Below are 13,084 nucleotides of genomic sequence, written 5' to 3'. Positions count from 1 at the left end.
GTAATTACATGTGATTTACAAAATTGATGACTAGATAAATGGCATATATTTTAAAAAAATTCACTACCTTGAATATATGAATATTTTGCTTTGCTTCTGCTTTCTTGCTGTAGGTAGGAGCTATAGGGTGAAGACAGGATCCTTTCCCGGAATTTATCAACGTAATTTTGTTCTTCCTTCTGCGTGTGGGCTGACAGAACAGCCTTTGTGAGCCCTATGTGTCTAAATTCCTCTGAGGTCAGCGGGGCCGGGGATGTGCTTGGGGTCCCAGGCTCACATCCTAGGGTAGCAGCCTCTGCTGGAGTCAGTTCTGCTGAGGTGGAAGAAGACAGATTTAACTTATTCCCTACCAATTGCATTTATTTCACTGATTTTACTGCCTTTCAATAAATTTTTACAAACATTAATACAATAGCTGGAATATAAAAACATGAACCTAGCACATAAATTATTTTTATTCTTCCTGCCTTTATATTTTTGTACACTTGGATATACGTTTCACAGAGCTGTAATATTCAAGGTACATGTAGTTATTTATTTAAATCTTTTTATTGTAAATATTTTTGTATCTCCCTGAATCCTTGAGAATTTTTTTTTTGAATTTATTTTTTAACATGTACTACATATTCACGTGGCTCAACAACAAACAAGCACTGAAAAGGCAGCCGGTCATCCCTCCCCAGCCCAGCTCTGTCTTTTCATCTCAAGTTCACCAGGCTCCCCGTGGTTGCCCCAACCTGTGCTCTGGGAACTCTCAGGGCAATAAACCAGGTGAATCTACAGAAAGGAATGAAGCACACTACAAGAGATCACTTCATGAATAGATATTTAAAACCTTGACAGGATAGTAACTACTTAAACAAGAATAATACAGTGTGAGATTTATAATACATATAGAAGTATCATATATGCCAATGTACAAAGGTGAGAGTGGTGAAACAGAAGTATACTATTGTAAGGTTTCTGTACTCTACCTGAAGTGGTATAATATTGCTAGAAAGCAGACAATAAACCCTAAAGCAACCACTAAAATAAAGCTCACTTTAAATATAAAGATAGACATGGTTAAAAATAAAAGGGTGGGTAAGATATGACACGCTAATACCAATTAAGCAAGCTGGAGTGACTGAATATATTACTATAAAAAAGTATACTTTAGAACAAATATACAAGGGATAAAGATCATTTCACAATGACTGAAGGGTCAGTAAATTCATTAAGAGGACATAACAATCCTGAACATTTATGCACAAAATAGAAGAGCTTCAGAATACATGAAGCAAAAAACTGGTAGGATCCTGAGAAGAAACAGACTCACCTACAATTATGGTGAGAGACTTCAATTCTTCTCTTGAGGCAGAACAAGTATGCAGAAAATCAGTAATGACAATCATGACTTGAACCATACTACCAGCCAACCTGATGTAGTTTATATGGACAGAACATTCAGCCTAACAGCAGCAGAACAATTCCATTCTTTTCAAGTGTATACAGAATACTTGTCAAGATTGACCATACTATAGACCATAAAACAAGTCTCAGTAAATTTAAAAGAATTGAAGTTTGTATTTTATCTGAGCACAATAGGATTAAATTAGAAATCAGTAACAGAAAGAGCTCTGGAAAATCCCCAAATATGTGGTAAGTACATAATATGTGACAACATATATACAGATATATGATAACATAAATGGTTTCAAAGAAGATATCAAAAGAGTTAATTGGTAGTATTTGAACATGATGAAAATGAAACGTAGCATATAGCAATGTGTGGGACGCAGCTAAAGGTAAAAGAAAATTTACACTCAAATCCATTAGTTAAGAAAAACTTCAGAAACAATTACTTCAGCTTCCACTTTAAACTGGAAAAAGAGCAAGACAAAAATAAGCAGAAGAAAGGAAATAATAAAGATCAGAATAAAATCACTGAAATAGAAAACAGTAAACCAAGAGTGAAAGTCAATGAAACTGTAAGCTGGTTATTTGAGAAGAGCAATAAAGTTGATCAAACTCTATAGCTAGACAATCAGAAATAAAAAGAGAAAATACAAGTTACCAATTTCAGAAGTGACAGGGAATATCACTAGAGTCTACAGATAAAAGAAAACATTATTAACAACTTTATTCCAATAAATTTGACAACTTTGGCAAAACAGACTCAATTCTTTGAAAGACACAAACTAACCAAGTACATTCAACAAGAAGTAGAAAACCTGAGTAGTCCTATGTCTATTAAATAAATTGAATTTGTAGAAAAAAACATCTTGACCAAAAAACTCTAAGCCCATATGGCTTCACTGGTGATTTTCAGCAAACATTAAGGAAAGAAAGAATACCAATTCTCCCTAAAACCCTTGTAGAAAATTGAGGAGAAAACAACTTCATAACTCACGCTATTAAGGTCAGGATTATCCTGATCCCAAAGGCAGACAAAGTCATTATAAGAAAAACAAATAAACAAAGCTAGAAAGTACCCTTATAAACAGAGATCTAGAAATTCTCTCGAAAATTCTTGCAAAATGAATCCACTACATAAAAAGGATTATGACCAACTGGGATTTATCCCAGGAATTCAAAGATATTTTAACATATAAAAATTAAGCATAATTCGTAACAACAAACTAAAAAAGAAGCTAAAAAAGAAAAATCTATGATAACAATAATCTCAATAGACGCAGAGATTTGACAAAATCTAACACCCACTTCTCATTAAAAAAATTCTCAGGAAATTAAAAATAGAAGGAAACATCCTCAATTTGGTAAAAGGCATCTATGAAAAACCTATAGTTAACATAATTAATGTTTTCTCTCCAAGACTGAGAAAAACACAGTATCTGCTTTTACAAATTCTATTTAATATTTATTTGAGGTTCTAATCAGTTCAAGAAAGTAGGAGAAATAAATTAAAAATATCCAGGTTGGAAAGGAAGAAGTAAAACTGATTTTCACAGATGTGATCATACATGTAAAAAATCCTATGGCATCTACAAGAAGTTACTAGAACTAAAAAGTGAATTTAGAAGGCTGTAGAATAAAAGATTAATACACAAAAACCTATTATATTTCTATATACCAGCAACAAACAACTGGAAATTGATATTTAAAAAGTCCTATTTACAATATGAATCCTTAGGGATAAAACTGACAAAAGATTTGCAAGATCTGTAAACTGAAAACTACAAGATACTCCTCTGAGTAATTAAAGAACATCTAACTATATGGATAGATATACCGGTTCACAGATTAGAGGACTCCATATTTTTAAGATATCAATTCTCCCAAAATGGATGTATAGATTCAATATAATCCCAACTAAAACCCCTGCAGGATTTTTAAACAAAGACAGTGAGAAATCCTTCATTTCTCTAAATTTTTTCTTTATAAAACTTTGGATTCCTGGTTCAAGGTGATGACATAGGAATATCCTGAACTCACCTCCTCCCATAAACACACTGTGCCTACAGCTACATATGAATGAATTACCTTAAAAAAACAACAACACTATATGCTGGCTTTATGTCAACTACACATCAGGCAATGAAAAGAAAACGACATTGAAGCAGTTAGGAGAGGCTGGGACAAAATCTTGCTATAAACCCCACCCCCAGTGAGGTGACCCACAACTGGGAGAAAACTCAAACCTGGGACATCTCTCCAAGGAGCAAAGAGTTCAAACTCCACATCAAGCATGTCAACTTTTAAGATCTGCACCTGAGAGAAAAGTCCCCAAAATGTTTAACTTCAAAAACCAACAGGGCTTGTGTCCCAAGACCCACAAGACTGCAGTGATCTAAGAAATGGCTCTTACAGGGCTCATGCGCTCTGACTCCCTAGCCTTAAGGCCCAAGTCAGAGGCAGCCAATTGTGCCCAGACTTTAAGTGAAGAAGGCTCACATGCTTATATTAGAGCAGCAGTGTGAGGGGCAGGCATCCGATTTAACACACACATCTAGAAGCCTGCAGGAACATGAGACTGGCAGGTGCCATCTTTGCTCTATCCCTTTGCTGTGATCCAGAGCACTAGTATCTCCTGAAAGGGAGCTTTTACACCTATCTGGTGCCCCAATTTTTGGGGCTGCTTCCCAGGGGATGCCTCTTGATCACCTAGCTCTGGAAGCCAAGGGAGTCTGAATTCTTAGTTTCATGGGACTATAGTAATCAGTGACACCCACAAAGGAGCATAAACCTGTCTGGTGCCTTGATTTTTGGCTGCTGCAAGGGAACACTTCTATATCACCTGGCTCTGGTCTAGGAAGTTCCAAACAAGATGAACCCAAAGAGACCCATACCAAGACACATTACAATCAAAATGTCAAAAGTTAAAGACAAGGAGAGAATCTTAAAGGCAGCAAGAGAAAAACAACTTATTACATACAAGGGAGTTCCCATAAGACTATAAGCAGGCTTTTCAGCAGAAACTTTACAGGCCAGAATGGAGTGGCACGATATAGTCAAAGCACTGAAAGAAAACAAAAAACCTTTCTAACCAAGAATACTATACCCAGCGAAGTTATTCAGAATTGAAGGACAGATATGAGTTTTCCCAGATAAACAAAGGCTGAAGAAGTTCATTCCACTACACCAACCTTACAAGAAATGTTAAAGGGACTTCTTTAAGCTGAAAAGAAAGGATACTCATTAGTAACAATAAAATATATGAGTGAATAATCTTACTGGAAAGGTAAATATATAGTAAAAGTAGTGGATTGATCACTTATAAAACTAGTGTGAAGGTTAAAAGACAGAAATAGTAAAAATAACTGATTACAATAATTATTTAAGGGATACACAAGATAAAAAGATATAAACTGTGACATCAAAAACATAAAACAAGGGAAGGGAATAATGTTGAGCTTTACAAAGGGGTCAAAAGTAAGTTGTTAACTTAAAATAGACTGCTATAGATATAAGTTGTTATATGTAAGCCCAATGGTAACCACAGAGCAAAAATCCATATACTAAATACACAAAAGATAGATAATGTAATTGAGACACACCTCTAAAGGAAGTCAACAAACCACAAAGGAAGAGGGCAAGAGGAGAGGAAAGGAACAGAGAAGAATTACAAAAAACAGCCAGAAAATAACACAGTGGAAGTAAGTACAACTCTATCAATAATTATTTTAGTTGTAAATGGACTAAATTCTCCAATCAAAAGTCATGGATTGGCTGAATGGATTAAAAAAACAAGACCCATCTATATGCTGCCTACAACAGACTCACTTTAGAGGTAAGGACACACACAGACTGCAAGTGAAGGGATGGAAGAAGAGACTCCATGCAAATGGAAACCAAAAGAGAGATGGAGTGGCTACACTTATATTAGATAAAATAGACTCTAAAAGAAAGACTGCTATAAGAGACAAAGAAGGGTGTTACATAATACTAAAGGGGCTAGTCCAATAAGAGGTTAACACTTGTAAATATTTATGTATCCAACACAGCAGCACCTAAATATATAAAGCAAATCATTAACAGACCTAAGGAAGATATGGACAACAATACAATAATAAAGGACACTTTAATGTAATGTTTACATCAATGGATAGATCATCCAGACAGATAATCAAGGGAACATTGGCCTTAAATGACCTGTTAGATCAGATGGACTAAGATATTTACAGAATACTCCATCCAAAACCAATAGAATACCATTCTTCTCAGGTGCACATGGAATGTTTTCCAGAATATATTATGTTAGGCCACAAAACAAGTCTTAATAAATTTAAGAGGACTGAATCATATCAAACATCTTTCCCAACAACAATGGTGTGAAACTAGAAATTTACAAGGAAAAAAACTGGGAAATTCACAAATAGTGGATGTTAAATGACATGTACTGCACAACCAACAGGTCAAAGAAATCAAAAGAGAAATTAAAAAGACACCTTGAGACAAATGAAAATAACATGCCAAAATTTGTGAGATGCAGCAAAAGCAGTTCTAAGAGGGAAGCCCACAGCAATAAATGCCTACCTCAAGAAACAAGAAAGGTCTCAAATAAAAAACCTAACTTTACACCTAAAAGAACTAGAAAAAGAACAAGCAAAGCCCCAAATTAGCAGAAGGAACAAAATAACAAAGATTAGTGCAGAAATAAATTAAATAGAGATAAAAAAAGCCAATAGAAAATATCAGTGAAACTAAAAGCTGGTTCTTTGAAAAGATAGACAAATCTTTAGCTAGTCTCACCAGGAAAAAGGGGATGCAAATAAAATCATAAATGAACAAGATGCTACAGCTGATACCACAGAAATACGAAGGATCATAAGAAACTACTATGAATAACTATATGCCAAAAAACTAGACAACCTAGAAGAAATGGGTAAACTCCTAGAAACATACAACCTACCGAGACTGAATCATGAGAAAACAGACCAATTACCAGTATGGAGATTGAATTAATAATATAAAATCTTCTAATAAATAAAGGTCCTGGACCAAATGGCTTTACTGGTGAATTCTCCCAAACATTCCAAAAAGAATTAATATCAATCCTTCCCAAACTCTTCCAAAACAAATTAAGAGGAAGAAATTCTTCCCAACTCATTTTATGAGGCCAACATTACCCTGATAACAAAATGAGACATGGATGCCACAAGAAAAGAAAATTACAAGTCAATATTTCCTGATGAACAAAGATGCAAAAATCCTCAACAAAATATTAGCAAACTGAATTCATCAATACATTAGAAGTATTACACACCAAGTGAGACTTATTCCAGGGATGCATGGATGGTTCAACATCTGTAAATCAGTCAATGTGATACACACATTAACAAAATGAAGGATAAAAATTATGAGTTTAATAGATGCAGGAAAGCATTTGACAAAATTCAATATCCATATTAAATGATAAAAACTCTTAACAAGAGGGAACATACTCCATATGACAAGCCCACAGCTAGTATCACACTTGGCAGTGACAAACTGAAAGCTTTTCCTCTAAGATCAATAACAAGACATGGATGCCCACTCTAACCACTTTTATTCAACATAGTATTGAGTTGTAGCCTATGGAATTAGGCAACAAGAACAACAAAAAGGCATCCAAATTGGAAAGGAAGAAGTAAAACTGTCACTATTTACAGAAGATATACAAAGAAAACTTAAAACTCCATCAAAAAACTGTTAGAATAGATGAATTCAGTAAAGTTATAGGATACAAAATCAATACACAAAAATCTGTTTTGTTTCTATACACTAATAATGAATAATCAGGAAGTAAGAAAATCCCATTTACAATTGCAATAGAATACACATCCTTCTCAAGAGCACATGGAACATTTTCCAAGATAGAATATATGTTAGGTCACAAAACAAGCTGTAATAAATTTAAGAGGACTGAAATCATATCAAGCATCTTTTCCAACAACAATGGTCTGAAACTAGAAATTACAAGAGAAACCTAGAAAATTCAAAAAGAATAAAATACCTAGGATTATATTTAATCAAGGAGGTGAAAGACGTATATATTGAAAACTATAAGACATTAATGAAAGAAATTGAAGAAGACACAAATAAATGGACAGATATCCTATGCTCTTGGATCAGAAGAATCAGTATTGTTATAATGTCCATACTACCCAAAGCAATCTACCAATTTAATGCAATCCCTATCAAAATGCTGACATCATTTTCACAGAAATAGAATGAATAATCCTAAAATTTCTACTGAGCTATAAAAGACCCTGAGCTTTTTATACTCAAGCAATCCTGAGAAAGAAGAGCAAAGGTGGAGGCAGTATGTTCCCTGATTTCAACTCTAATACAAATATACAGTAAGTAAAACAGTATGGAATTGGCATAACAACAGACATACAGATGAACGGAACAGAATAGAGAGCTCAGAAATAAACCCATGCATATATAGTCAATTAATTTACAACAAAGGAGCCAAGAATATATACAATGGAGAAAGGGCAGTCTCTTCAATAGATGGTGTCAAGAAAACTGGACAGCTATAAGCACAGGAATGAAACTTGATCACTATCTTACACTATACACAAAAATTATCTTGAATTGGATTAAAGACCTAAACTTAAGACCTGAAGCCATAAAACTCCTAGAATAAAACACAGATGGTAAGCTCCCTGACATGTCTTTGTGATGATTTTTTGAATCTGACACACAAAGAAACAAAAGCAAAAATGAAACAAGTGGGAAACTAGAAAGCTGCACAGCAAAAGAAACTATCAACAAAATCAAAATGCAGCCTAATGAGAGCAAGTATTTGCAAATCCTACATCTACTAAGCAGGTAGTATCTACAATATACAAAGAACACAACTCAATTTTCCATTTTCACTTCATAACTTTGATGCTGTTATTAGCAAACATACATTTACAATTGTTATGTCTTCCTGATGAAAGGACTGTTTTTTCACCATGAAGTGTCTCTGGTAAGACCCTGTCTTGAAATCTGTTTTACCAGTACAGGCACTCAGCCTTCTTATGCTTATTGTCTGGATCCTCCATCTCTTCCCATCATCTCTTCTCAATCCATTTTTGAATTTATATTTAAATTATGCTTTGTAGACAGCATATAGTTGGTTCTTGACTTTTTTACCTGTTCTGACAATTTCTGCCTTTTAATTGGAATGTTTAGTGTATTTTATGCAATTACTGAGATGGCTGGATTTAGAGCTGTTATTATTAGTTCGACACATTCCTTCTGTGTTTTGTTGTTACTGTTGCTCGGTTCCTCCTTTCCTGCTCTTCTTTACTTTAGAGTAAACATTTAAAAAAATTACATTTTAGTTCATCTCTTGACTTTTTAGCTAATCTTTGTATCTCACCCTCTATCTTGACCCTGTTATAGATTCAAAAATATCCATAAACAGCAATTTTTCTGGAGACTAATTATCAATGTTTGATTCCCTGCTCTGCCACTTGTCTGCTGTCTGACTTTAGGCAAGTTAAATTACTTAACCTGTTTGTGCCTTAACTGTGCCGTATTTAAAATGGAGATAATAACTTATAGGGAAATGCACTTGGGTCACAGTCTTCAGACCGAATTCATTGTTAGAATCAGGGTATAAACTGCAGGAATGTGGGCTTTCCAGGAAGCAAAAGACATAGAGGTACTCTATGGCTTAAGAACACCTGGGCTCTAGTTCTGCTTTCTCTTTTTGGAATAAAGATGAAGCCTTGCAGATGTGAAGACTGGTTTTTAAGATCAGGAGAAATCATTATCAGTAAATATTGTCTTAAATGAAAGTATACAGATTTTAATATAAATTCTTTCAAAACGGTAATATAAGATCAGGCAACAGTCAAAAAAGAACTTTCCACATCAGTGGGACCCTACTTTGCATGGACTTGTCATGGGCAGGTATGTGCCCAATAGGAATCCAAAGTGTTAAGAAAAGGTACAGGAAAAATGTGCATCTGCTCCTTCCTGAGGGACTAGCTCAGTTCCAGTAAAACTATCTTCAGATAATCAGAAACATAATCTAATTTCACAGTTGTGTCTCATCTTTTCCCACCAATCCACAGTCCACCTGTCAATACTACACTCTCCATCTCAAAGGAGCTGGTGTGAAGATTAAATGAGTTCATTCCTATGAAAAACTAAGGACAGGGAACAGTGCACAATAAGAGCTCAACACATGCTAACTAGCATGCCACTGAAGACTTGCTAAAGATAAATTAGAGATATTTGAAAACCTGTTTTAACATATTGTCACCATTTCTTCAACAAACCCGATTGTTACAAATAATGAAAAAAATCAAAAGGATAAGAGGCAGGAAAAAGGAATAAAAAGAAGACATCAGAAAATCTACCAAGTCATTATACTGTTTAAGAAAGAGAGCTTTAAACGTACTGTCCTCATTGTTATCAGACCAATACAAAAATCTGAATGTATGTATGATCGGTATAGTCAAAGCACAGTGGAAGTTTGAAACAGACACCTTCTTTCAAGGTCAGCAACAAAGTGACCTAATGCAGTTCCCAGTAAGAACTGCAGTACTAATGCCTAACACCGACCAAGGGCTTACTACCCTGTGTCAGGTCTAAGTGCTCAATGTATCAGCTGATCTGTATGACAAATGACGTAACTAAGAAGTAAGTCCAAAATATGTAATCAAGTAACATGATGATATTTCCTAAAATATTTTAACTGTGTTAAAGAAAGGAAAAAATAGTTCTACTTTAGAAGTTATTCCTAAATGGTGTTAATGACTTCTGTTTTCTCATAACAGCATACTTAGTGTTGAGCACATTTTTAAGGAGAAGGTAGCGTGGTACCTGACTCCGGCGGTGGGGCGTGAAGAGTGGCGCTGCTGTAACTGTGCTGGCTCATGACAGACCCCGGGCTCAGGGCCACCGTGGACAGGGTCCGCGGAGCTCCTCCTTCAGCATCCACGGACTGTCTGTTGGGCAGCATTTCTGGTTTAGGTATGGCTGGGATCTGAGCAACAGCTGGTGGGATAAGAGAAATCAACAGTGAAGATTAAAGTTCCCAACCGGAAGTTTATACTAAAGACCCAAATAACTTACAGATGTTTATAACTGACAAATTGAAACCTACTGGCTAGAAAGAGGCAATAAGAATAGGCTTATTTGAAATTACAATGAGATAATTAAAGAAAAAAATTGAAGAAAAATGGAAAGTGTGGCTTTGTAATTATTCTTTTTATCTAACCAAGAAGGGCATCCTGTTACCTTGCAACGCTTGAACATCATCTGCCTTGAGGTTTGGTCTGTCTTCTTCTGAGGATGAAGTTGTATTGGTGCAGGATATACACTTTCTTTTCAAAGTTGGAATGTTGTAGCTCCTCAGGTATCTGCAAAACATGATTAGGTCACATATTCCTAACTTTGCCATATTCCACCTTTTTGCTTTTCTCACACCAGTTCCGTTTGGGGTGCTTTGTGTTTTCTTCTTTGATGGAGCCTTCCCTGATCACTGTTCTTACATCTCTTGTACTATAGTCTTGAACTGACCTTTAAATAACAATATTTAATTTTTATAATCAAGATCTTGTCTCCTCAACTATACCATAGCTCTTTCAAAGAGGGGATGCATCTTTGAATTTTTGCATCCCCCAAAATATTCAATTTATTACATAGGAAGCACTCCATATGTATGTACTGATTTATAGTGATAAATCAAGATTAACAGCTATAAAAATGATATAAAGTTTCTACAATGACAACATATACTTTTGGAAAAACTAACACATGGTCAAAATTGATACCTGATAACACTATCAATACAGTGTATTTGCTGATAGGATGGACTATGCTGCTCTTTTTTCAAATCCTCGTAAGGCTCAGTGTACATGTTATTGTTTTTCAATGTCTGGAAGGAAGAAAAGGTCCTCTGCTCATCTGAAAGAAAATGAAAGGGTATACAATTAAAAATACACAGTTAGCAACAGGTACCTACTCAGCAAAATTAAATCATGGTATTTAGGATATACACATTCAATAAAATATCATGGAACTATTAAAAATGAGCTCAGATTTAAATGCACTGATATAGACTGATATCCACATAGAATGATCACATGATCATATGATTACACAATGTTTCAGGCAAAGATCACCATGGAATGAAACTATTAGGTGAAAGGTTGATGGAGAACTTCACAATGTTGAGCTGACACTACCTCTACAACTGAGATCTTGGCATCATGAGGGGCGGGGCAACCAGACATAGCACGTATCTGTTGCTATGTAACACGCATAGTGGTGCCATGTTGAACTTGTGTTCAACAGAACTTGGTGTGATGACAGAATCATTCTTTCCTGCACTGCCCAAGGTGGCAGCTGCTAACACCGTGCGTAGCACTGAAGTGCTTGAAATGAGGCTGGCGCAACTGAGGAACTGCATTTTACATTTTATTTATTTGTAACTAATTTGAATTTAAACCAACAGGTGTGGCTAGTGGTTACCCTATGGGATAGCAGAGGTATAGAGAGAAGAAAAAGGCCTCCGGCTGGCTCGCTGAAGAATGGAAACTTTTTGCAGAGAGGAATGGGCCAGTAAAGGGAACTGCACAGAGCATCAGAAAGGCAGAGAGCCCCGGCAGGGCCCAGGGCCCAGGAAGCAGGGATGGAAACTATGTCAAGGAAGGACTAACTAGTGATGTCAAATTGTTGAGAGGTTGAGTGAGAAATATTAGCTACTGTTGTAATTAATAAAGGTTATTTCAGCTGCTTCCAGAAGGCTTCTCCATTTTGAGGAGGAATTACAGAAAAATGCCTGCTTACCTTTCAAATTAATAAAAAAATAATTTTAAACTTGAAGAGGTTACAAAATTATACCCTTCACCCACCTTCCACTAATGTAACATCTTACATGAACATAATAAAATGAACTAAGGAATTAAGAGTGGTAGGCTGCTAAATGAACTATAACCTACTTAGACTTCACCAATTTTTCCACTAAGTGTCATTTTTTGGTTCCAGGATCCAATCCAGGACCTCATGCTGAATTAAGTTGTCAACATTTCCCTGGTCTTTGTCTTTCATGAGGTTGACACTTTTGAAGGGTACAGGACAGGAATTTTGTAGAAATGCCCCACAACTTGCATTTCTCTGATGTTTCCTCATGATTAGGTTGAGGATATGCATCTGGGGAAGATGACAATCGAGGTGCTGAGCCCTGCTCGGGGCATCACACCATGGGGCACTCGATGCTGATTGGTTTCATCACTGCTGGTCAGCCTTGACTTAAGGCGGGGTCTGCTGGGCTTCTTCTATGTGAAGTTACTATTCTACAATGTAATAAATGATGTAAACAATAAATGTTTAAACAGAATACTTTCAGACCATGCAAATATCCTATTTTCTTTACACTTTCACTTAGTGGTTACACAGAATGTGAAGGTACTTAATGCTACCAAATGGTATACTTTAAAATGTTAACTTATATATTACATATATAAAATATGTATGTATCTCCACAATTTTAAAACATCTTTCATCTAAATTTTAGCATTCATTGGAGGGTATTCCCTGCAGCAATTACTACTGGGGAATTTTTTTTCTCTTTCAGTTTTGAGTTATAATTGACATACAGCAGTGTGTAAGTTTAAAGCATACAGTATAATGACTAGTGTGGAATTGTAAT

The 13,084-nt window shown here is 35.5% G+C and overlaps 1 protein-coding gene across 10 annotated transcripts in view; it reads right to left on the bottom strand.

The window, feature by feature from the left end:
• Positions 1-13,084, bottom strand: part of PER3 (period circadian regulator 3) — a 77,804-nt gene that overhangs the window by 17,148 nt on the left and 47,572 nt on the right. For 9 of the 10 annotated variants that reach the window (XR_008996863.1, XR_008996865.1, XR_008996864.1 and 6 more), the window contains 4 exons: positions 11,205-11,337; positions 10,669-10,790; positions 10,252-10,425; positions 68-313 (listed from right to left, as the gene is read on the bottom strand). Coding sequence is in view for 7 of the 10 variants with exons in the window: in XM_057499670.1 (XP_057355653.1) it covers positions 68-313; positions 10,252-10,425; positions 10,669-10,790; positions 11,205-11,337 (675 nt within the window). In the remaining 3 variants the exon portion in view is untranslated. The remainder of the gene's footprint in view (positions 1-67; positions 314-10,251; positions 10,426-10,668; positions 10,791-11,204; positions 11,338-13,084) is intronic. The other variant, XM_057499672.1, reaches the window with a different exon arrangement.

Source organism: Manis pentadactyla, chromosome 4 (assembly GCF_030020395.1).
Source record: "Manis pentadactyla isolate mManPen7 chromosome 4, mManPen7.hap1, whole genome shotgun sequence".
NCBI lineage: Eukaryota > Metazoa > Chordata > Mammalia > Pholidota > Manidae > Manis > Manis pentadactyla.
Note: the sequence above shows the minus strand (reverse complement) of the source record. Positions and strands in the feature narration are given on the sequence as shown.